Genomic DNA, 25,752 nt, shown 5'->3' with positions numbered 1-25,752 from the left:
CCGTTTAGAGACATCCAGTGCATTCAGCTGGGGGCTGACCAGCATCTGCTTTTACAGCTTGACTTGGATATCGCTAAATGTGCAATAATGGTTATAGAGAAGGTGACTCTAGATAAAGCAGAAAACTCATTCCTGACATCAGTTACCACAGCAAGCAGCCCAACATGGTGTAAGAGTGGGTCTCCTGGGACAGACACAGCAGGTGTAATGATGTCAGATGAAAACGACTTATTTTAGCATTGCTGTTGTTGCCCTGCATCCATTATCTACTCATTTTAGTAAATGTTCTATTTCCCCTCACGCCCCATCCTTAGATAAGCCTCTGCGGGCCAAATGGGGGGGGGGGGGGGGGGATAAAAGAGGGCCTGAGGTCAATTTTAACAAGCCACCGATGCTTCCTCTGTCAAGTACTGCATGTAGTAGCATTTTCTCTTTGTCTATTATCGACTGGGAAGAAAGTTTGCCACCACTCTGTGAATCTCTCCTCCTACACAACAAAACTACTGCTCTAGGAAAAATCCCCATTGTTACAACAGACTGACAGCATGATCATGATTACTTTGAACAGTGCATTTCTGCTGACACACAGCTAGGTAATCTGAGCAATACAGTGAAGGTAGGGCTGCACTCGCCTGTCCTCATCAGGCAGCTCATGGCCTCTTTGTAAGAGACACACGGTGTTGGGAAAAGCCACTCGCCTGTCCCAGTCAGGCAGCTCATGGCCTCTTTGTAAGAGACACACGGTGTTGGGAAAAGCCACTCGCCTGTCCCAGTCAGGCAGCTCATGGCCTCTTTGTAAGAGACACACGGTGTTGGGAAAAGCCACTCGCCTGTCCCAGTCATGGCCTCTTTGTAAGAGACACACGGTGTTGGGAAAAGCCACTCGCCTGTCCATGACCACTTTGTGGGCTCTGATGATACCAATCAGCATTCCTTGGCAAAAAAAAAAATAGCTAGATTGCTAACACAGAGAACCATTTCATAGCTATCAAGACAAGTTCTTTCACAAATAAGGAAGTGCTGGTTTCTAAAGAGTACAAAGTTGAACAGTGTGTCACTGAGCCCTGTGTTTGGCCAGACTGCATCACTACCTGCTCTGCCACTTACAAAATGCCAAGAGGTATACAGCACATATGTCTAGCGCAGGGTTCTTCAAATCTGGACCTCGATTTCAAATCCAGGCCTTGTTGTCAGTTCTCCCAGGTAGGTAGTTTAATAATTACTGATTCTGATTGGTCAGAGGCTTCACACCTGACTGACAGGTAAAAGAAGGCTGGAAAACCAGCAGTGCTCGGACCTCGAGGACCGTGATTTGAATAACCCTGGTCTAGCGCATGAGAGAGAGAAAGAGAATTTCTCAAGTATCATGAAAAATGAGTATTTTCCTGCTTCGTATCAGTATCAATAATTGTATAACACATGAATTTTAACCTGCATTCATGAAAATAATACATAAACTGCAGAATACACAACAGCCAGTAAGACAATCTCTTGGGGATGTGGTTAGATTACTGCCTTTTAATCGAACACTTAAATGCAAGCTGTACAAACAGCTGTCATGCTGAACTGGAGGACACCACAGAGGTCCCAAAGCAGACAGAGGCTGGCTCTTCTTTCAGAATAAGCAGCATGTTTTAGACTGGAGATCCTGCAAGAAATTAATATTGAGAATAAAAGCAATCAAAGCATATATACAGAAATGCAGCCAAAAGGGACTGTATGAATCTGTTTATAAAACGCAAATAACTCACAAATAACACATCAGGCAAAATCAAAATATCTAATGTGGCTGGAGTTTTTGGGAAGATTAAAACACCAGAAGTAGTTAAACCTAAGCATTCAATCACAAGCCACATAAAAACAATGAAATCTTACTTATGAGTATAGTTGGAAATACTGCAAATGCTAGAAAGGCCAATCTAGCATATTTTGCCAGGCAGACATTTCCTGGGATAGGAACAGCTGCCTGGTTTGAGCCATCTTGGTTCAGTGGTCAGCTGAAGATCACGTCCACAGGCTAGCATGCGATACCCATTAGAAAAGCGGAAAAACAGCAGTAATGCACAGGGGCTGCAGGAAGAGAAAGGAGAAACTGACTTTATGATACCCAATGATGTCTTGATTCTGGGAAGACATTTCATTGAATAATTTGACAAAAGGTCATAAAACTATATTGATCTGACAAAATAATATCAATCATGCTGGATAATCCCATTTCAGGGATAGCTGACATATTTGGGGAAACATGCACCATATACAAACAGCTCCTCCTTCTTTTTGCCAATATGCCGCTTATTGTAAAGGTCCAGTACAAATATGAAATATTCCCAGTGGGACAGCAGCAGCCACACCAAACACCAAGACAATGGTCCTTTACTTAATTAATAAGATTAGTGCAACTGAAACAGGGCTCATCTCCTTCCCCATGACAGAAAGAAGCACAACCAAAAGAAAAGTATCTCGGATTAATGCAAAAATACTGGTGCATCACCTAGGAGGTGAAGCTGAGGGTTGAAGCTCCTACTTGAAGGCACGTCACAAACCCATTTTTGAATTTATGACAATTTACTTGGCTACTCCTATCATGTCATTTTACCTGTGAAGGGTAAGCAGCCTGTACTCATCATATGCTCTAAATGATGTCAACAAACAATTCCAAGGAACCTGTCCGATTCTCTCTACACCTGCACTCCCTGAGGACTGGGATCAGGGATATTTGATGTGTTACTTTAGCCCTGTGGTCTCTGTCCACTGCCCCTCCGTCCAGGAAATGAGTTCATAAATGTCAGCTGGTAATGGAGTTTCACTGTCACGTTTGTGTGGGGGAAGGGGGTGAAGATAATTAAGATAATGCAATCAGTGTGTGCACATCTGAGACAGGAGAAGGGGAAGACAATGATAAGGGCAACGTGCACACACTAAATGTATTGTTATTAGAAACAAACACCATAAGATTTTCAGCCCTATAGCCTGCCTGTGTGACTATGGAGTGTTGGTGTTTCACAGCCCTAATTTGGTGCAGCCCTGGATAACCCTTTGTTTAGTATCGAGCAACAATAAATGTACCTTCCTTTGCAATTTTATAATACTATATAATCATGCCACAGAAATGCATTATTAACCAGAAAGTCTATTGAATTTTCTGAGAAGGTGGTTTTGAAAGGGTTTAAGAGACACATATAGCGGCCACTCTGACGGCAGGACACCAGGACGCCACATCCAAACAGCCAGGCTGAGCTCCGGTGTCGACTCACATGGTCACACACATACGCTTCAGAATTTATCAAATCATTTTTTTTTCATTAAGGCTCCAACTAAGCTCTCAAGCCCTGGGATAAGCACCCAAACCGTCGAAGGGAATTACCCTCAATTCATTTGCATTTTTATGCAGACAGAAGCCAGCGTGTTAGGTAAGTCTGGCTTTTGTCTTATTAAATCTGCTTCCTTTAAAAGAAGCTTTACTCTGCCTTCTGAGTCTGTGCAAAAACAGGAACTAACACACTTTCATCTTAATGTCACCTGGGATTCCTAAAACTGGAAAAGACTAGAATTAATTTCAGGTGATGCCCCTGCCAAGCATTTCTTTGTCTATTTTCCCCCTCTTAATCGCCCCATTAACAAGATTATACTTTTGAAATGAACAAATCAGGAGCAACAGCAGAGCTCATTTTGACATTTAGTGTCGACCCTCCAGGGTCAGACATATATATAGCAGAAGCTGAACAGGACAATCGATCACAGTTAAAGGTGCTTTCCATATGTTCATCTAAATGTTGTGTAACCAGCAGACAGAGCACATTCTAAAGCGGATTCAATTTAGAGCTGAGTGGGATGACTCCCCCAAGGACCAAGGCAGCTATTCAGAGTAAAAATGATGGTGCTGAGATGGCATCCCAATGGGGCTCAGCAGCATATCAGCAGGTACTGTAGCAGTTAAGGGAGGAACAGTACTGATACAGGCGTAAGAGGACCTTGAGACAGGTACTGAACCTGAAATATATCCACATATTTATGAATAAAACTTAAAAGTTGTGAATTTCAAAGCTTGCTGTGGAGGAAAATGTCTACCCAAGTAAGGTTATAAACACTCCAACTCATCAGAAAGCAAGTGGACTTCATGGTATAGAAGTAGGAATCAGGTGGATGCTAATGAAGCTAAATGACAATCAAAGGTAAAACTGCAGATTGGAGCCAGGAAGCACATCATCACCATGGACACCAGCTCCCTGGAAACAGCATGTTCTACAGTATTTATGACTGCAGAGTCAGTCAGACCTCCCCCTCAGGCTTGATGTTAAGCACCCTGCTGCAAATCAGCAGGCTGGATGTGGGGCTAGCAAGCAGGGACCTCGTCAAGGTGGGACACGTCAGCAGCATGTCTAATCACTACTGCAGAGCAAGATATCTCAGCTCATTCTGTCGTGCCAAATTGTGTATGATGATCCAAAGAGATTCTCCATGAGCCCCTAAATTAAAGGCATTCTCTAAACCAAAGGATAAGCACTCTCAGTCCTGTTTACTCCCTGTGCTCTTGACAACACTAAGCGGAAAAGGAGCTGCCAAAGAAGCAGGCCAATTAATACTAATACGCTAAACTGGGACACGTGCATTATATGCATGACATACAGCCCCAAGTTAGCCAGCTGTACGTCACTTATCTAAAAAGTCTTGGGTAACATGTCTACAAGAATCTATGAACACATTCATAACACATTATAATGCATTCATAAAGCATTATAAACATGGTTATAAATATTTATAAGGGATAACACATAATAGCCATGTTTATTACACATTACAAATGCTTTTTGAAGTGCTTATCTATAATGCACTATAGATATTGTCATATTGCAGTACAAAGCATCCTTAATTTTTATATCGAACATTATAGTGCATTATAGATGAGCTTCGTTAGAGCTTATGAAGTATTACAATCAACATTATAATGCCTTATGACTGTCAACAGAAGATGCTGTAATGCTTTATTAAATTCTTATACCGACCATAATAATGCATTATAATGCTCTTGACAGCTTCAAGTAATGTATTACCAAGTCTTGCAGTAAAATGTACATATCACATGTTACTCTAAGAAAGTATCTGGCACCACAATGTGCAATTGTTTCCTCAAAGTTTCTGGGAGAATGAGGGTCTACAGTCTAAAATGCAGCTAAAATAAATGTTATATTCTTCTCATTATTTCTAGGATAAAAAAACAGCACTTTCAAACGTCCACAGAATAGTTTGCACCTTGAAGCATGCCATGGAAACATTTAACGGGGGGGGGGGGGGGTGGGAGAAAAATCAACTCAAGAGCCTCCTCTGCTGTGTGGAAAGGCACGAGTCCTAATTAAAATGGTGTGAGAAGTTCGTAGGTTAGAAGCCAGCTGGAGACTGGAATTTGGCAATATTCCTCATACTTCAACAAGCACAATGTGCCCCAGCACCACTGAGTCAGCAGGTCAACCTGCCGTAGTGAATCAACTGTTACAAGCTGCTCTAACCAGCCTGCTCAAAACACTTAGCAAGGCAAAGGAACAAGCGTGCGTGCGTGCGTGCATGCACGTGTAAACACGCACACGCACAGGTCATTCTTCACAGCAATCGGCCTGTGCCAGGCGTTCTAATCTGCAGGGCCGTTCCTCATGGTAATGACATGCATTACCCTCTCATTTGGGTCAATGTTATATTCTCAGCTCTTTATTTATTCATGACTGAAATCTGACACTCATTTTTAGTGGGTTACTGTGTCTTACACACATACACACAGACATTACTCTGTCAGTGTTATAAACTACTGTGACCCCTCACTGTCTCTGTTCAGTCCCCTTCTGATATCCAGCATTTTTCATCCCTTTAAAAATCTTGATTGCCTTTTGTGAGCATTATATATTTACACATTATTTCTTCAATCATACATGTATGTTGTGGAAACAGAAATGATCCAGGTGTTCTACACATTTGCTGGGTAATTTTCCCCACTGTGCTCGTTTGTAAAATCAAAATTTTAACAGAAGAAATCTAGTCGTTTCATGGATCATGGGCGGGTAGTTGTCAGTGGCATCAGAATCTGCGATGGGAAAATGATTTGTGCTTTGAAGACCATTAGCCAGCCTGAGGGGGTTGTGCTTAGTACCTAAAGAAATCTGATTGATTTGGTCCATTTTAAATTTGTCAGATTTTATTTAGGATACCTAGTGATTCTGGTATTACATGAAGGTCACTCCTGACAAAGTGATGCCTGACAAACAGGTTTATTTAGGCAAGCTGTTAGGTTCGGAGGTGTGCGATTTGTTTCTCCCAAGCGGTTTTTTTGCAAGTCGCACACAAATGTGGTCAATTATCACACATGAAAGGCTGTTTGATCCCCCTTTTAACAACACAGACGAGCAGCAGGAGCGGTGGGGGCTGGGGCTGAGGCTGCAGCGAGAGCGACAGCATCCTGCCCACGCAGGGGCTGTGGGATACGGGCAGGCAGAAGGAAACACTCACCAGCTTGAAGTCCTGAATGCTACAGATGAAGTAGGGAACGTTGGGCCTTCGGCTCTCTATATACACACAGTCTGGGAGGAGAGAGAAGTGACAGCAAAGGTATTAGAACAGGAGTTATGGGCAACAAATTGCCCCAATGCCTTAAAACCCAGCTGTATATGAATGCAAAGAACTTAGGGTTTGATGGTCCACCTGACTGATGCCAGTCTATTAACAGAAAAGCTATAATCTTTTCTCCAATGCTAAACATGCATGCATTATCATTAATCTTTGCCTTTTCTAATGCACTTTCATGGGAGTGAAGGCATATCATTTACACAGGCTTATCCAAGCACAGAGACATTTTAGCACAGTAGTGATGTAATATATTCCAAATGTACTCATCCACTTGATCAGTGTAAATCCCCCCCTTCCCCCCCGCTAATGCAGCCAAATGTCACAACCTTTCCACTGTCGTCTTCCAGCCCTGCTGCACTGAATCCAAATGAGGCAAAAGCAGCCTGCAGCTCTCACTAAATCAAACTGACTGCTGGTACAGCAGGGTTGTGGACCTTTACCTTCAAGCCAGGACTGGAGAGGGATAAGCACACAGAAACCAGCAGGGCAGGGCTATGAGAGCCGGCTTTCTATCCAAGCTGAACCTGCCTGATCTATAACAAGGTCAGCAGAGGCCTGGAGTCTCATCACATAGAATTAAACCCTGAACAAAGTGACAGAATGAGTATGTTCATGAGGAGAAGCATGGTGGGGGGGATATCCATGCATCACACGGCCATACAAACACCGCCACACGCGTGTAACCGACTGCATTTCAGCTTCTGGGAACAACCTACTTGTATTACAGACAAAAAGACAAAATTTATTAATATATAACATCCTGAATCCAGCTACTTAGGGGTTTTAGATGGCAGAGGGTTATATTCAACTTGGCCCACTGTAGTTATCACAGTTACTCTGCTGATATGCTTAGCCCACCCCCTTATCAAGGAGACATTCCACCCCAGCAGCTCTTCCTGGGGGGCAGTGCAGTTAGTGGCTGGGCCCACACCCACTCTGAACATGGGCCTGTCACACATTGCCTGGGGAATTCACAACCAATTCAACCAGAACGTGCTGCTACATAAAGCACTAGTGGCCATAAAACGCAGCACAGGCTCCTACAAACAGTTTCACTTGTTATACATGTTCATTTATTCGTTCTACAGACTCTCCTTTGTGAGGAAGTGAACGAAACAGAGCTATTTAGAGGCAGAGCAGCAATGCATGTGAAAGTGATCCACCAAGAGGCAGATGGGTTAGCATGGGGAGCTGTTTACGAGGAAGAGCAAATGAAAATATCCACTCCTAATCTGGCCTACTCATTAGACGGGAGGGGGGGCGATATGGCTTCTCACAGGGGGAGACACGAGGATGACAGAATAAACGAGACTCTGAATGAGGTGACAACAGCACAGCTGACGTGGGTAAGGGGATTCTTCTACCGAGGAAAAAATGAGCTTTAATGACCTGCGGAGCTACCAAAACAAACCATTTGTACTGGCTGTAATTTATTTTTGAGTTGTAAGTCTCCCTTGCCATTTCAGTGTTAAGGTCGCTCTTAATGCTCAGGATACGTTCCTAGAACACAGAGCAAAGGAAAGTGTGCTAAACACGTTAAATGAGGGGGCTTATGACATCTCCATGATGAGGCCACTAAGGGCCTATTGTTCACTTTTTTTGGTCACAAAGGAATTCTTGGTAGCAGGATATTATTTCCATAACATCTGCTCTACTTTTCAAATGATACACACTACTGTATTCAATAACTGAACATGTGTATTTTGTACTAAGCACACTAAAGCTCAGTACTATGGTTAATTACTGGAGCTGAACCATTCCAGGAAATCCACATTTTACCAAGCATTAGCAAAAGCACGCTATATTGAAACAGCAGTGAACGAGGGAGCTCTACTAAGGGGATTCTTGCTACACATCGTTGTTGCCCAATGAAAAACACACATCTCCAAATGATATCTACCCATTATATCAGGAGTAGGGCTGTGCGATATGACCAAAATCTCATATCCCGATATAAGTCGTCTCATCCCAATAACGATATATATCACGCCTGCACCTCGTATTTATGGATTTTTTCCACAGATCAGCTGCATTAGGAATTGGACAAAAATCTGCAAATAAAAAGGAGTGAAGTCACAAATGTAACGTGATCCATAAATAGACGCGAAGTGACCCACAAATGTGCAAAACCCTATTCATGTGTACAAAGTATATTTTTGTGAATATGATTTTATAGAACACTATTTAAAATACATATTTGTGGATGGTGATGTATTTGGGATTTTTTTTTTTTTTAAACAGATCGTGGTCTGAGGTCTGAGTGGGAAAATATTTTTTGAAATACTGTAGTTTTGAGTTCTCTCAATAGTTTTGTGTTCTCTTGCAATACTTTTCCGTTACTAATAATAACTATACTGTGTTCATTTAAAGTACAAAAGATAGAATGAATGGACTAATAGGTATAAACCTAAATAATACAGATATGTCCAATTAAGTGTGCTTTAAGCATTAAACTGTGGGGGAAAATGCACACTGTAATTTTCATACATGTGTTTTTAAACATATTTTAATTGCACTGCGTCTATTCACCGCCAGTGACTGTGAACAAAACAACTGGGTTATTGAAGGTGAAGTGCACAAGCAAACATTGAAATATTAATTAAAATTCGCCCATAAAGAAACCTGGAAAACCATGAAGTGTTGCTTCCTTTTCTTGAAAGATCTTACAGCTGGAAAACTGAATATAAAGCGAACTTTAGTCTGGTGTCATAGTTAGGGTTTAAACCTGAAGCCGCTGTCGGGGATAACCTGTCTGGTATTCTTGCTTGATGATGTATGTGGGGATATGCAGATCTATACCGAAATATTCCAAAAAGCGGGTTCGAGTTTAAACCTTAACTCTAAATCCCCGGTAAAGTTAGCTTTCTATTCAGTTTTCCGGTTGTAATATCTTTCAGTTTTTGTAATATATTTCAAAGTTTGTGGGTGCACTTCACGATCAATAGCTCAGCTATCTTTCTTAAAGTCAATGGCGAAGAATGGACACAGGGCAATTATTAATAAATACAAAAGTTACATGGTGTATATTGTCCCCCATAGCTTAATGCTTAAAGCTCAGTTTGCAGGACATGTCTGCAATACTTAGGTTTATACATGCCATCACGTTGCAGCATATAACAATTGGGATCGAAAAAAACTATTGCGAGTGAACAGAAAACTACTTCAAAAAAATTTTCCCACCCAGGCCTAATGGTTCTGTAGGAGGATTAACTGGACAAAAATCCACAAATCAAGAGTAGGAAAGTCACAAATGTAACGTGATACACTAAAAGACAGGACGTGATCAAGTGCGCAAAACACGTTTCACGTGTAAAAATCACTCAATTTTTGTGGATATGATTTTACACAAATAAAAAAATACATATGTGTGGATAGTTAAATATTTGTGGATCATGGTACATATTTGTTGATGGTGTTCTGTGGGTTACAAATGAAAAAAGTCCAAGAAAAACTTCCATACAAGTGCCACATGCTATGTGGTTGCATGTAACCTTGCAAAACTCATCCAAATGATGAAAAAATGTTGCTGTGAAGAGTGTATTTTTCAATTAGTAAAACAGATGATTTCATAAAACATCTTTTCATTGGTCAATTAAATGTCAAATGCTATTAGTGGACAGAGGAGAATTGCCGTATTCCATCTATAAGCCAATCATCAAAGAGTGGACATACGCGGTTTTCAGTGGGTAGCTACAATGTGCACTTTTTTTGTATATAAATTACACTTTTGAACTTTGAATCTGAAGACTGCATTTGCCACCTTTGCTGAATATATTCCTTGTAATTACCAACTATTTGCAAAAATACCTCTATAGGTCTGGTAGCAGGTTATCTTAAAACCTGCCAGATTATACCTTTTTCCCCAAATAAACAATGAACAGAACCAATTGGCACATCATCACGTTTCGCTTTTACGTAAAGTGGAAGTGTCGGAGTCTTAAGATGTGTAGCATGTCCTTAGAGTGCCTGGCTTCAGACCTCAGACCTTCAGACCTCAGACCTTCAGACCTCCAATCTGTTTGACAGTAAAGCAGTCACAGCTTTTATAAGCTCCCCTGGGGGCTCAATCCAGACCAAGCCCCCACTCCTCAAATTAGCCAAACAGGGCTTTGCAAACAGTGGAAATCCTTCGTAACCATCAGATTTTTATACTTCTGTAATTTTAAAAGCACAAATATTTTTATTGTTAACCCTAGATCGATTTTAGGCTTACAAATGAAATACTCAACACAAATTGGTACACAGTTTTTTCTATAGACTCCTTATAAGCATGCACAAGTGAAAGATCTAGGCTCTGTCAATCACACCAAGAATATCTATTAACAGAACATCACTCACTGTGTCATCATCTTTAACAGCCAGCCCCTCTCTCTCTCTCTCTCTCTCTCTCTCTCATACACACACATGCCTTTGTATTCATATCTTTGTGGGGACTGTCCACCCGTTCCTATGGGCATGTCTAATCCCAACAATGACGACCTTATCCAGCCCTAACCTTAACCGTAAGTGACCAAACAAAATATGAGTCTTCTGGCATTTTTATTTGCCATTACAGATTTCTATAAAACTGAGTTTCCCCTTGAGGGGACTGAAAAATGTCAAGAGAGTAGGTTTTGATTTGGTCCCCACAAGGTAATATATACACACAACCCCCCCACCACACACACACACAATCTGTAGTCTTCAATACACAAAACTACTAATATCTTCTGACAACAAGAGGTCAGTCACATGGTTAGGGCCTCCGTTAAATAAATACAGAAATAATAAATGTCAGCAAGCAGATATATGAGCTGATTGGAATATGAAGTGTCACAATAACATGTGGCTTGCTTGGATGTATGATGTTCTGCCAGGGAGGTAAGAGCGCTGAGCAGGAAACTGAATCATGCAGTGTGCCCTACAGTTAGGATCACAGTCATGAAGGGTGATTTACAGGCTTGCACGGGGAGGACCAACCACAGACCTGCACCACCGAAATATAACCTATCACTGGTCAGGTTATTGTCAAACGTACCTGTCAGAATATTCGCAAATAATGAAACCTCAAATGTATTTGAAACAGCTAATGCCATTGTATGGAATAGTGGAGTGTTATTTTTTCTATATGTAACATAAAAAGGCACTTTTGTCTTTCGCTGAATAGAAATACACAATTCTACATTCTGAAATCCCAAATTAAGACAGTAGCAAATGAAGCAAATTACATATTTACAGGTGCTGATGTCCAAATTCCAGATTTAACCCAAAAAAAAAAAAAAGGGAAAATCCAAGTACTGTAGTCTTGCTGTCACTTTCCATTACAAAGAATATAAGACAAAGACAACCAGCTGTAGCACACAGTCAAGAGCAATAAACATAAAACAAACAAGCCTGACTTTCAAAAGTACTGCAGTTTTGGCAGCAATTATCTCACATTCAGATTCAACAAAAGCCACCGTAGCAGTAAGATATTTCCAGTGGATTATGAGAGAATGTGTGTGGCGTGTGTCTCAGTAGCTCAGGATGCCATCCCTGTGACGGCAAGGTTGGCAGAGTCATGTCACCATGTGGCCCCTGAGTGAGGCCTTAACCCCCAATCACCAGCCAATTCTGCTTCGGATAAAAGCATCCGCTAAAGAAAAACAAAGGCAAAAGTGTTGCCAGATAAAAAGGTAGATTGCATGTCCACGTTTAGTGCAAAAATCACCCCAAGAATGTGCTTAATGAAAGATACAAGGGTGTAAATATATGATTTCCTTGATTGGAAAAAAAAAATCCTCATTCCCCGTGACTGCCCAAGGCACAGGCTATTCAACATTATTGTATGCTACTGCACTTCAGTGCTCTCTCATCAGTTTAACTGGTTTCAATTTAATTTATTCAAGTTACATTTTAACGGGTTACAACAAGCAATATCTCACTTTATATGGAAAGAAATAAATATTTTGATCCATATTCCATACATATTTCTACATGTTTGTGGTGAAGGTGGCTTTAACTGAATATTATTTGAATAATGACTAATGAAATTCAACTTGTATTTCTACTTCAAATGCCATCCCAAGTCATAACCTGGCTTTAAGTTTCAGAAGAACCTGCAGGACACACAACAGGGTGCACATAAACACTGACTCGCAAATCATGGAGCTTCAATTTACCCAGCTGATAGGAAGACTGAAGGTCTTCAGGTGGCAAAGAGGTAGTCACAGGAGGCCTGTGGAACTATGGGTTGCTGGGTCTGACCTGCGGATGGAGGCTTTTATGGCCCCTCTCTGGGTTTGTCAGCAGACTCATCTCAGTAGATGCTTGAAACCAAACAAAACATTCTAATAGCTTGGAGGCTGAGATCAAAAGAGCACCGATGAGTTCCACTTACAAAATGGCCTCATTCCGTTTACTTCCTTTTTTGCCATGACAAGTCTGAGAAGTGTTCTACTAGCCTTGCCTACTGGCCACAGTCCTATATCAAAATAAAAAGATAAATTATTTAGAATTCTACAGCCTGATCCCTGCTTGGAGCAAAATACAAACGAATTCCAGCAGCCACCCATGCCTCCTTCAGCAGAGGTGGCACATGGACAAGCAGAGAGGAACCCTGCATGACACGTGTGCCAAGTCTTCAAAGTGAGACACTATAGTCTATTTCTGCACATGTCAAATGTCAACGCTTACAGAGAGTCCTGAGGCCAATGGCTTGTCATTACATGATGAAACTACTCTTAAATAAATAGAGTGTATAAAATCAATTCCTACTTGAACCCAGGCAGTAATAGAAAACTTCATGGTAAATCACTTTCTTGTTGGCAAGCACTAAAGAACCACATTTGTTAGATTAGGACAAATTATAAATCTCTTCTGGGGCTACAGTTTTGTCCAACAAATTGTGTGCAACTTGCATTGTAATTCACATCAAATCTGTTCATCTACTTTCAGTACAGGATTCCGGGCACCTGGAGCCAAGATGTGAATGTTAATATTCATAGCTTTGAAGGGACCATCCATTCATTTCTATGGGCCAAACACATACAGACACACGGATAGGCTGACACACAGACACAATGGGTGATTTAATTAACCTAACTAAATGTCTTGCGGAAACAAATACCTCTAGGAAAGCTGCATGACACAGGTAGAACACAAACTGCATGTATTTACTGAAGTACCGAAGGCAACAGTGACGGTGGCCAGCTACCTATCGGGGACAGAGTCTGCATGCGCCGTCTGGGGCTCCCTAAGCTACCAGAACTTTATGATGCATCCTCTCATGGAATTCCATTAAGGGATGATGCCCCAAAAACAATCTTGTCTCCGCTAAAAGCTTGAGGAAACTAAACCAATAAAGAAAAAAATCAAAACCTGAAGGTGTAAACAACAACAACAACAACAACAACAACAAATTTATTTTTGTATAGCGCATTATCACAACATTACATTGTCCCAAAGCGCTTTACAGCATCCCCACCCAAAGCCCCCAGTGAGTAAGCCATAGGCGACAGAAACCTGGAGCATAATTGTACGAATATCTGATACTTGAGAACAGAGCAACAACTCTGCAGTGAGCATGTGAATATTCTTCTATATTACCTCAAGTACCCAAGGTATGTAAGTGTGCATCGTCCAGAATAATAGCTTTCTGAAATGAATTGATAATAATAATAAATATCAGACTGGCATACTCATTATTATTATGTGATATTTTATTACCTGCTGTGATAAGTTTGAGTGTAAAACCTGAAAGCAATCAGAATGACATTCATCCAAATTTAGTTTTACATGGGGGGAAGCACTCAGAAGCCTCATCCACAGAACTTAAACCGCCAGAGAGCCATCACCCATTTTTTTTATTTTAGAAATCTGTTCTGAAATTGTCTAGTCATCACACAACCGCACTTCTGTAATGAAATTCAATAAGATGATCCACAGTGGTCAAATTAGAGTACTTCTTGTTGAGGAAAAGTTTATATTCTGGTCCTGTCCATTTTAATGTCTTCTTGCATCCAGATTAGGGCTGCAACAACTAATCGATTTAATCGATTAAAATCGATTATTAAAATAGTTGGCAACTAATTTAATAATCGATTAGTTGGGTCTACGTTATTATACACATAAGTACAGTGGCAACCTCCTAATTTGGGAGCAGTAAGCTAACCAAAGCCGCGGTGGCAGTAATGCACATAAACCGATGCCGACCGCCATAAAAGAAAAAAGTAAATGCACATAAACGCCATTTACGCACCTTTTAAATTTACAAAACAGCTTTTACTCACCTTTTTTAAGATCACTAATGTTAATGATATAGTTACCCACCGTTTTTACTGCTGAGCATATAGTTTACCCACCTTAAATTTCTTGTTACCACTACACCACTGCTTCATTTCTTCACGATAGAAATTTATAGTAATATCAAATGTTGTAGTACTCAAGACCAGTTTTTGAAGGTCTCGATCTTGTCTTTGAAGCAGCCGTATTTGTACTCGTTCTTGTCAAGGACTCGGGATTTTATTTCGAGACCATAACTCTGAGAATATTCTTATTAATGAGCCGTTTACTGTCGGATTGGATAACTAATAACTGCAACCAATGGCGTTACTGCCGGCCGCGTTACCCGCCCCGTCCCTTCACACACGCACATGTGTTTAAATGAACGCAGGGGAAGTCGTGGTTGTCAACACAATCAGCTATTATGGGGCTAGAAATGCGGCTGCATACAGTATACCACAACGTGTTTACCCTACCATTCTATTAGGTGGGCGCCCCAAGTTAATTTTATTTAATTTCATTTTCTATATAGCTCCAGATCGCAACAGAAGTCATTTAAGGCTACCTTTTCGATAGAACAGGTTTATATCTTGTCCTTTTATTAAACAAACTAAATAGCCTTATGTTATTTATGTTATTTACAGTTCATCACTGTAGTATGCTGAAACAACCAGACACGTTTTAAAACAAAATTTGCCGCCTGCCGTTCACGGGTTTTTCGTCACCAATCGTCTTATTTGCGTTGCTCAGTAATTTTTAGCGTAAGATGCGGAAAAGGCTTTTTCTTCGCAATAAATGTTTACTTTATTTGTCCGTAATAAATGCAGACTCGCTGGCGTGCTCTCTCCCCCTGTCATATATGTGTATCAACATTAAATAACATTAGACAATTATTTAATAATATTCTTAGTAGCAGCAGCGGTAGTCTGTGCTTTTACATTGAAAAACTGGAGTACTGAATACATTATCTAAAGCACCATGCTGGTTGCACTTTATAAAACAAGATTTTGTGTATTTCATTACGTTGATTCAGCTGCTACAAATTATTAATTTTTTTTGTATACTCTTAATGTAGCATACATTTGTTTTTTATGTGAGTTGCTGGAAACAACTTTTGTACAAAGACAGACTGGGTTATTAAAAATTGCTGGAAATCAAATTGTTTTTTGCCCCCCCCCCCATCCGATTAATCGAAAAAGTAATCGACAGATTAATCGATTATCAAAATAATCGTTAGTTGCAGCCCTAAATCCAGATTGAAACACAACTGAATGTGAACCATGCAAGCAATTCCCTTCCCCCTCCCAGCTGGCAAAATTTTACATATTCGGCAAATTTTATCGTGAAAAACATTTAAAATGCTGTCCCCGATTAGCAGGTGCCTTGGCTGTGTGTTGCTAATTGAATTTGGCCCACAGGGAAAAATACTTGAGTAGCCTTGAACTACACTATGTGCAGCCAATCATCTCACTGTGATTTCAGCAGCTCACTCCACCTACTTACCACCAGGTCTGTAGACAACATCATCCTCCGTGATGAAAGAGGTGATCTCCCCATTCTCTGTACGCTCATAGCGGGACTTCTTCTTGGGTAGCTTCTTCTTGCCCTTCTTGGCCAGCTCCTCGGTGGCAGCGGCGGTGGCGGCAGCATCGTCGTCGTCCTCACTGTGTTCACTCTCAGCATAGTTGCGTGCTCCCCCCTCCAATGTACAGCTACGCCGTGGCCGCACGCTCTCACCCTCGCGGGCCTTGTCCCGTCGCTCACGCTCCCTGTCCTTATCAGCCGTCATGATCCGCCAGGTGCCTTCCTCTCTCCTCTCACGGTTCGGCTTCCGTGAAAGGTAGACCGTAAGTCTGGGCTTCAGTCTTCTGAATGGAACGCTCAAGTCCAGAGAGAATTTAGCCACACCAGCAACCCAAGAGCTTCACAAGAGCTACGGGACAGAGAGAGATAGAGTTAGTTTAAATTTACACTGATTGCATACTTGTTTCCTTTGAAAACATTCTTTGGTCTGGCACAGATTTTAGATCACTTAGGTGTGAAAGCTACTGCAAATTTAGGTGTACACCCGACAAAGAGTCAACTCTTTCCATTTCAAAAAGTAAATTCATGTATATTTGACAAAAGGTGATGTATAACTACAACTAGAGATGGGCGATCCACGTTTTTTCAGTTCCGATCCGATTTCGATACACAACTGCCGATACCGATACAGATTCCGATACAAGAGCTCTTTTTACTTTGTTATACTTTACATATTATTTTTTTTAAGCTAGTAAATACAGATGGAAAAAATGTATGACAAAAAATATTTAATTAGGCTACTACAAACATACGTAACGTACTGTTCCACCTCATTTGTTTTAAGCGTTTTTGAGGCATTTGCAGTTCAATATGAATATCTTCAAAGCAAATATACACAAGTGGCGAATGCTTAAAATTTTAACAGTTTTTCTCCCATTGGCATCAGCGCAGTTACACTTTTGTTGCGATGGCAGCCCCTCTTGTATCTCAAGCAACGAGTTCGCAAAACAGTCCAATTAAGTTAGCGACTCCCAAATCATCCATTGCTTTGTTTTGTCTCGCAGTTGCGTGCGCTTTGTTAAATGGGATTTTCCATTAAACGCTATTCCCACCTCAAAACCTTATTTTACATAGATTGCAAAACGCTGTGCTTCCGATTTCTGTTAAAAGCCTAAAATACTCCCAGATCGTCACGTCTTATCTTACGCTCCTCGTACTGCGAAGGGTATGCGCATGACCTCACAGCAGGCGGAAGTCACTGTACTCACACCCACTGAGTAGCAAAAAAGACTTAGGGGCAGTGATAGCGTTCGATTTGAATTCCGCAAAACCACACATGTAAAATGGGAAAGAGCTGTCGTGCGATTGATTGCCAAAAACTAAATAAGTAAGTATAGGACGTGGATCGGTCACGCATGGCCGATTCCCGATCCGTCAAATAGGTCTGGATCGGCGCCGATACCGATCCGAATATCGCTATCGGTGCATCTCTAACTACAACCATAAAAATAATATTCACAAATAGACACGGTAAACAATTTTCATCCCAAAATATGCACATGAATGGATACCTGACGATTGACTGATCATTTTAAAGCATATCAAACTAAAATGATGTATTTTTTTCAAGAAAACGTTAAGAAGGGATGTCCATCCAGTGTAAGCCACATGCTTATTATCTGTGCAGTTTATTTGATGCCTACGTACATAAACATGAATCAACAGAGTGTATACATTTACACACACATCCCGGGAAAACAGCACACCGCACCAACAGAAGGAGACATTTAGTCCTATTAATCTAAATATGCTGTTCTCCATAACTGAAACCCCAGCTCAGGAAAATCTTCAATCTGGTCACTGCCTCATTGGCATGGAATATAGATCAGCAGCTTCCAATTCACACCTTGCAGTCAGCCATTAGCTAACAGCAGCACTAACTGCCAGCTACCATTTCCATCTCCCCTGCAGAGCCCTACTGCAAGCCACTCTATCAAACCTCAGTGGCTGCTAACCATACAAAATTTGTTCTTCCCTGGAGGTTAAAACTAACCCAGTCCTCCATAAGCCTTATGGCTGAAATTCTCCCCAACCATCAGGACCAGGTGACACTGGGTAGTTTCAAAGCCTGTGTTTTCATCTCCACTGTTTTTTCTGCATTGGCTTATGTCTCAATAAATCTTGCTTCCAGTTTGTGTGTTTTGAGTTTCACTTCTACCACAGAAGACCAATGAACACAGAGGAAAATACTCAGGCACCACAACACATCTTCATTCAAGTACAACATATGGTCAAGCACAATGGAGTCATACATCACCCTAACTGGCCCATTTCACTGCAATCAGCAAACAATGAACTGTACAGAAATTCACTGAGGTTGAACAAACAAAAACAAACCCACACCCCAGTGCTAAGTAATGTGATGGGGTTTAAACTGGAGGTGCACCAATCCAACATTTGGGATCGGTATCAGCACCAATCCATACCTAACTAGATGGATCTGGTATCAGCCATATGTGACCGATCCATGCCCGACATTTGTTTAGTTTTCGGCAGTCTGGAGATAGATAGCTTCATGTTCATTTCATGTTAAATTAATTTGCACAATCAATTGCATGACAACTCTTTCCCATTTTGGATGTGTTTTTGTGGCATTCAAGCTGAATGCTAATGCTGCCACTCAGTGGGTGCGAGCGCAGTGACATCTGCTTGCTGTGATGTCATGTGCATACCCTTTGCAGTAGGAGGAGTCTAAGAACATCAGATAAGAGGGAGACAATCCTGCAAGTATTTTATGCTTGAGACAAGAATTAGTATTGAGTGGTGGAAGTAGGGTTTACTGGAAAATCCCACTAAACAAAGCACACGCAATTGTGCAAGATAACTTGAGTAATATGAAAAAAGCAATGGATGATTTGGGAGTCACTAGCTTGGGCGGTTTTGCACACTCACTACAGCTTGAGATATACAAGGCTACTACAAACATACGTAACGTACATATTCCAAAAATATTATATAAAAACTTTAAACTGCATCAGGCCCTGGAGCACCCCTCCAACTTGCATGGGGAAAAAAAGGGGGTTGGTGTAAGTATTGGCACTCCAGCCACTGTAAAAACTTCAAACAACTCCAACAAAAAAGACAGGACACTATCTGCTCATCCGTAGGAGAATCGAAAGTGGCAGAGTCAACAGGGTTTGGTCTGTTGGGGACTGGAACTGGTGTAGTGCTGAGGTGTTGCCCGCTGTATGGCAGCACTTGGGTCCCAATCTGGCTCATTCGGGTAGGCGCGTGGAATGTCTTGTTCCTCTGGTAAGATGACCATCTTCCTCTGCTGTCACAGAAGATTCATAAACCCCACATTCCACAGCCAGCACTCTTGGTGGTACACAAACTGGGGAGTGGCCAGATCTATGAAGGTGGGAACAGCTACTATTGGTCTGGTCACTCTGATGGCTGCCATACTCAGGGAGTAGCTGTTACTGTGACTCCTTCCCAACGGTGTCCAATGTCACTCCTTTCAACAAGCGTATTATGAGACTCAGGCTAAGGCACTCTCTTGGTGTCTTGTCTGTTGTCTCAGTGTATGCTCTGACCACAGTGAGGGAGACATTTTATTTGCAAATTCACTCGGTGGTTGATGGGTGCCCATTAGGTGACACTCCACTGGTTGAGTGACTTCAATGTGACCACTGGAAATGACAGGGCTAGTTATGAGGACTGTGTCGGTCCACTGGGGTAAAAGTGGCACCATGTTCCTTAATTTTGCGAAATGTTAGAGGCTTTGGGTTACTGAATCCTGATTTCAGCACCCTGAGCCGCATTGTTGGACATAGTACTACAATACTGGTGGTATAGTGAAGGAGATCAGTCACATCTTGATGGGCAGACAATGGAGATTTCAACAGAAATGCAGGGTCTACAGAAGTGCCCAGTTTGTGAATTCTGACCACACATTTCTTGTTGCTACTCTGAAGATTCAGATTATGTCCAGTAGGTTAACATCTATTAGGAGAATGAGGGTGGACCTGGCTAGACTCCAAGATCAGGCTAATAAGTCTGCATGCAGTTTGTGTGAGAAACTTAAAGACTTGGGTACAACTCCTGACTCCAATGTGATGTGGGAGATCACCCGTGGCAAGACGCTGAAGGTTGCTGTGGGTTGGGTTGGTGTTGCTAGGGCTCCCAGAAGGAGGTGTTTTATCTCGGAAGGCACCCTGGATATTATTGAGACAAGTCACAGTGCATGACTTGATGGCAACTCCATTCTGTACCGGGAACTGTGCAGGATGGCTACAAGGGCTCTGAGGGCAGATAAGGATGTGTTTGTTAGACGAATCTGTGAGCAGGTGACACACCATCTGTGGTCTAGTGACCCATGTCCAGTTTACAGAGGAATCAAAGCATTATGCACATCCAAATCCATTCCTTGGATAGCTGCAGTCAGGGCAGGTGATACAATGATGCTTATGGATGACACTGCAGTTGTGACCCGCTGGGCCAGTTACTTTGAACAGCTGTTTAAGACTGATCCTCCTGCTAGAATGTTGGACATCTCTGGGTCCACAGAGGCTGATGCTCCTATTAGCTGTGAACCACCCAATCACTCTAAGACTGGATCGATGGTGAACCACCTGGGGGTAGGGAAGGCCACAGGGATATCTGTGGTATCCAGGGTGAACTTCTCCAGGCTGGTGGTAAGGCTGTCTTCCTGGCACTGCAAGCAATCTTCGCTTCCATTTGGGAGGCAGGCGTCATCCCAACTGACTGGAAAATAGGACTAGTTATCCCTATCTGGAAAGGGAGGGGTGATCACCTAAATTGTGATAACCCTTGCTCATAGTGCGGGGTAAGTTCCTTGCTAGGGTGATCCTCAAAAGGATTTGCGATCACTTGCTCTTCTACCTCTCTACAACTGGTGCAGTCTGGTTTTACACCTAAGAAGTGTATCATCATCAATCATTATCATGAATATCGGCACAGTTTCTTTGCAGCCATTGTCAATTTTCATAAGGCATTCGAATTAGTTGATTGTGCTCCCCTGTGGGACATCTGGAGACGTCATGACCAACCTGTACACTGGTATTGTGAGTGAGGGGCAGAGTGGATGCAGAACCTCAGCGTTCTTCCCAGTTGATTCTGGAGTTCATCAGGGGTGTGTTCTTGCTCCTACTCTATTCATTGCTTACATGTACTGGGTGCTGAACAGGGTCGTAGGGTCCCGAGGCTGTAGTGCATTTGTTGGTGAAGAAATTTTCACTGATCTTGACTTTGTCGACAATGTCATGATCGTCAATGAAGGCTCTGACTGGGGCTCTCGAGAGACTGAGTGAGGAGTCTGAGTGTCTGGGCTTGCGAGCGGTTTGGATAAAAACCAAGGTCCAGGCCTTTAATGACCTACTGGGCACAGCCATTAGCAGTCTGTCTGTCTGCAGGAAGAATGTCGACTGCACTGAGAGATTCATGTATCTCAGCAGTGACATTCATGACTCTAGTGAATCTTCCTATGAAGTCAGTAGACAGATTGGGAGAGCAGGGATGGTCATGAGGTTGCTGGAAAGGGGTGTGTGGTGCTCCCAATATCTCTGCAAATTGGACCTTCATATCACTGAGATGAGGACTGTACTCCTTTGGTACCATGTCTCTTTGGAGAATCCATGGAAACTGCTGGTTTTTGTGTCAAAAGAGCAGTTGCTCAGGGAGTCCCAAATGAGACACTATGGTCATGTGGCACAATTCCCTGACTGTGATCCGGTGCGCAGGACCCTCATTGCTGAGTATCCAAGTGGCTGGACCCGATCAAGGAGACATCCACGGAACACCTAGCTGTAACAGATAGATGGGCCTCTCCGGACAGTGGGACTGGGCCACGTGTTAGCCTAGGGGGTCGCAAACTGGGATTGTTTTGTCAGGTGGTGGGTGCAGCAATACACTGTGCCAGTGCATGCTCCCCAACCAGACCTGACCTGGCACACCTCTATTTTAAATTTCATCTCAACCATTCCATCAAGAATTTCAATTTAAATTCAACATGAGTGACTTGAGCTGACTAAACTTTGATTAACTCTCTGGGGACAACGGAATCGTCGGCGATGTCGTGTATCTTTTTCATTTATTTCAGTGTTCATAACTCGCTGAAATCTTATTGTAGAAACATGAAAAATGCTGACTAAATCCGTAATCTATCATCTTTTCAAAACGTCCATTGTCGGAAGTATTAAAGTCTTTAAGTGAAGATCACAATTCGCATTCTAAATAGCTGCATTACCGCGTATTCAAATCGCATTCGCATGGTAATTTGATCAACAATGCAACGGTGTAACGTGATCCAGATACATCCCCATCAGTGCCATAAAGGGGGGGGCGGGGGGGATGTGGCCAGGTGTGAATGCCCCATGCATACACGAGAGCTAATACATATTCAATGGAAGGAGAACAGAAATAGTCATCTTCATGTAGCCAAGACTTTGCTGATCAGATATCTAGGATCAAAACAAACTTCCACCATTGCTTACTATGTGCTTTTATAATGTTTCTGCAAGTATAAATCTGACATATTTACAAAGTACACTAAGAATAAGATGAGTTTAATGCCAAAACAAATATATAAGAAATAAACTTAATTCATGGCAAATAAATTATATTGAATGAAATGTGTGACCATGCCCCAGTCAGTGAAAGTGTGTTACCTACCCCTAGACCCCAGAGGGTTAAAAAACACTGATTAAAGTTTGCAAAATGTTTTTATCTTGTGAGCACAAGTTAATTTACTATAAATTTGTAATGCATCTCTTAGAACTTCAGATACCATATAATTGACAGAATTCAGTTAATCAAGTCTTATTTTCACATTAGAATGTCATCTAATGAAATTTTTTCTGCTCTTGTATAGGTCACCAAGTGTCAGTTTTGTGCACATAATACATTTTGTGCCACAAAAAGAATTATTTAATGATGAAATCAATCATTTTATGGACAAAATGCATTTCATGGTGCCTTTCGTGACTGGGCAAAAGACAAAATGCATTTAGTGGTTCTACTAAAGCATTCCGTTATTCCACAGAAGAGCTGAAGCTATTATAGCTGCAAAGGGTGGGTGAACTCCATATTAAAGCCAAGGTATTAAGAATGGGATGTCATTAAAATTCATGTGTGTATAAAGGCAGATGTCCCAATACTTTTGGTAATATAGTGTATAAAAGTATAATGGCATGACTGCAATGCAACAACATGTTAAAGGAAAACATCCATGGACTCAATAATGCATAGTTAGCCAGAGACAGTCTCTTTGGCCTCTTGGAGCAGCCTGGCCTATCATCAAGTTGTGCCAACAGACACATAACATCAAAGCAAATCACTTGCTTTTGCTTAATAGTGTCTCTATGGAATTTAAAATGTTACCATACAGCAAGACGAACGCCTTTTGAGGAGCAGCTTTTGTTCATTTTTCTCCCCCTCACTGATTTCATTAAATTGCTCACAAATGTGCAACACTGTATATAAGTGAGTTCTACAGCACAAGGAACAAAGTGTGATGATTGTCTCGGAGTGCATGCTGAGCTTACGCTAAAGCAGAGATGGTAAACTTCAGACTGATTTTTTTTTTTTTTTTTAACAGATACCAGATAATCTTGGAAAATTAAAGAACTGCAGAGCTTGTCTTGTTTCTATGTTTATGCAACTTATTGTCTTAACCCAGCTTTTATGGTTTTTGCATGTGATGATTGCATGTGCATTACATGTAATGTTGATATTAAAATCGCACATCATGCAGACACAGTATTGATGGCGGCACTGTGGTACAGTGGGTAGCGGTCACCCTACACTGCCGTTTTGGGTGTGTAGACTTTGAATGTCCACCTTGTGTGCATGTGAGTTTATGCTGGATCAAGTTCTCTCCCACAGCCAATTCCATCAAGGTATTTATCATTATACCTGTCATACACTCCATAACTATCAGTAAAACAATTTGGTCATCATAATTAGAAAAACTCAAAACCACCCGTCATATTTTACTCTCCATATTTACATATGATTTCGACATATATTAGAATATTGTGATAAATACTGAAAATCGTGAAAATCTGAAAATATTGTGATATTTTAGAGCATATTGCCCTGTCCTAAACATATGTGTTAGTGTGTGCCCTGTGATGGGTGCCAGTTGCAATAAATATAATATTTTGTTTGTGTGTACACACACACACACACACACACACACACACACACACACACACACATATATGGATAAGCATCCCAGGAGGCCACCCCATGAAACTGGCACAGAGGAGAAAGGTCAGCGAGTCCATGGAGCCTTAGCCTTGCTCAAGGGGCCAAATGGTAGAATCACCCTGCTAACCACGGGATTTGAACTGGCAACCTTCCAAGTCCCACCCTACAGAGAAGCCCTAGTAAGGTCCATCATGGGCATTTACTGTGAAGCAAGAGGAAAGAATTCAGTCATAATAATAAGTGAGAAAAAAAAGGACAAGAATTGAGGTACTGGGCTCATTTTCTGACTGCAACCCACTCTAAGACACTTACACTCCTCTATTATTTGCCCGCATAACTCAATGACATCTTAAACAAAATGTGATGACAGCAGACCATGAAAAATAAGGATGGCAAGCCCACTGCCAAATGGCACCATGTAATCTGGTGAGAAGGTCAGGGTAAGACTGTGCCACTCCCCAGAGCGGCTGCCAAGCTTCAGAACAGTCAGCAATGAAAGTGGGACGTACAGTCTAAGGAACTCGGCACACAGACCCATTTCGATTCCCATAATAAAGTCAAGTGGGGTGAGCCAGACCATCTACACTAATTCCTTTGTTGGCAAGTGTTTAAATTCGACCCAAACACACTGCTCAGTCTCCATCAACACATTCCCTCACTGAGCAGAACCAGCTCTGCGTAACAGACAGACTTGATCTCTGTTTATCAACTTGCTCTACAACATGCAATACCCAAGCAACTACTTCCATGCCATTTTAAAACACAAACTGCTAAGGATATATTATGACAAGCTTTCACTAGCCTCAATAGCAGATAGAATAAAACTGCTCTGTAGGAAACTGTATTTGAAAATGTTTCATGGAAAATGAGACTCTCCAGTGACACATCTCACTGAAGTTTCATCACCTTATGTCAACAATCTAGGTCAGTCTTTACTCTTTAGTTTAATGAAAATTAAGAAATAGTCTGGTCCATACCATCATTCCTTCATATTTGTCTAACTAGTAACATTTCATGACTGAACACTCATAACTGGGACTGCCACAATTAGCCGACAGTCAATGATGTTGACGCTGAAGAGACGTTGACATCAATATTTTAAAATCGACACTTTTTTTTTTAAAAAGTATATTTTAATGAATTTAC

The 25,752-nt window shown here is 41.5% G+C and overlaps 1 protein-coding gene across 3 annotated transcripts in view; it reads right to left on the bottom strand.

Moving 5' to 3' along the window:
• Positions 1-25,752, bottom strand: part of LOC111835545 (arginine-glutamic acid dipeptide repeats protein) — a 143,818-nt gene that overhangs the window by 51,381 nt on the left and 66,685 nt on the right. For all 3 annotated transcript variants that reach the window (XM_023795993.2, XM_023795991.2, XM_023795992.2), the window contains exons 2-3: positions 16,354-16,783; positions 6,493-6,563 (exon numbers count right to left, since the gene is read on the bottom strand). In XM_023795993.2, the coding sequence (XP_023651761.2) occupies positions 6,493-6,563; positions 16,354-16,639 (357 nt within the window). In that variant the 5' untranslated portion in view covers positions 16,640-16,783. The remainder of the gene's footprint in view (positions 1-6,492; positions 6,564-16,353; positions 16,784-25,752) is intronic.

This window comes from Paramormyrops kingsleyae, chromosome 18 (genome assembly GCF_048594095.1).
Source record: "Paramormyrops kingsleyae isolate MSU_618 chromosome 18, PKINGS_0.4, whole genome shotgun sequence".
Taxonomy (NCBI): Eukaryota; Metazoa; Chordata; class Actinopteri; order Osteoglossiformes; family Mormyridae; genus Paramormyrops; species Paramormyrops kingsleyae.
The sequence above is the reverse complement of the archived record's forward strand: the minus strand, read 5'-3'. Positions and strand labels throughout refer to the sequence as shown.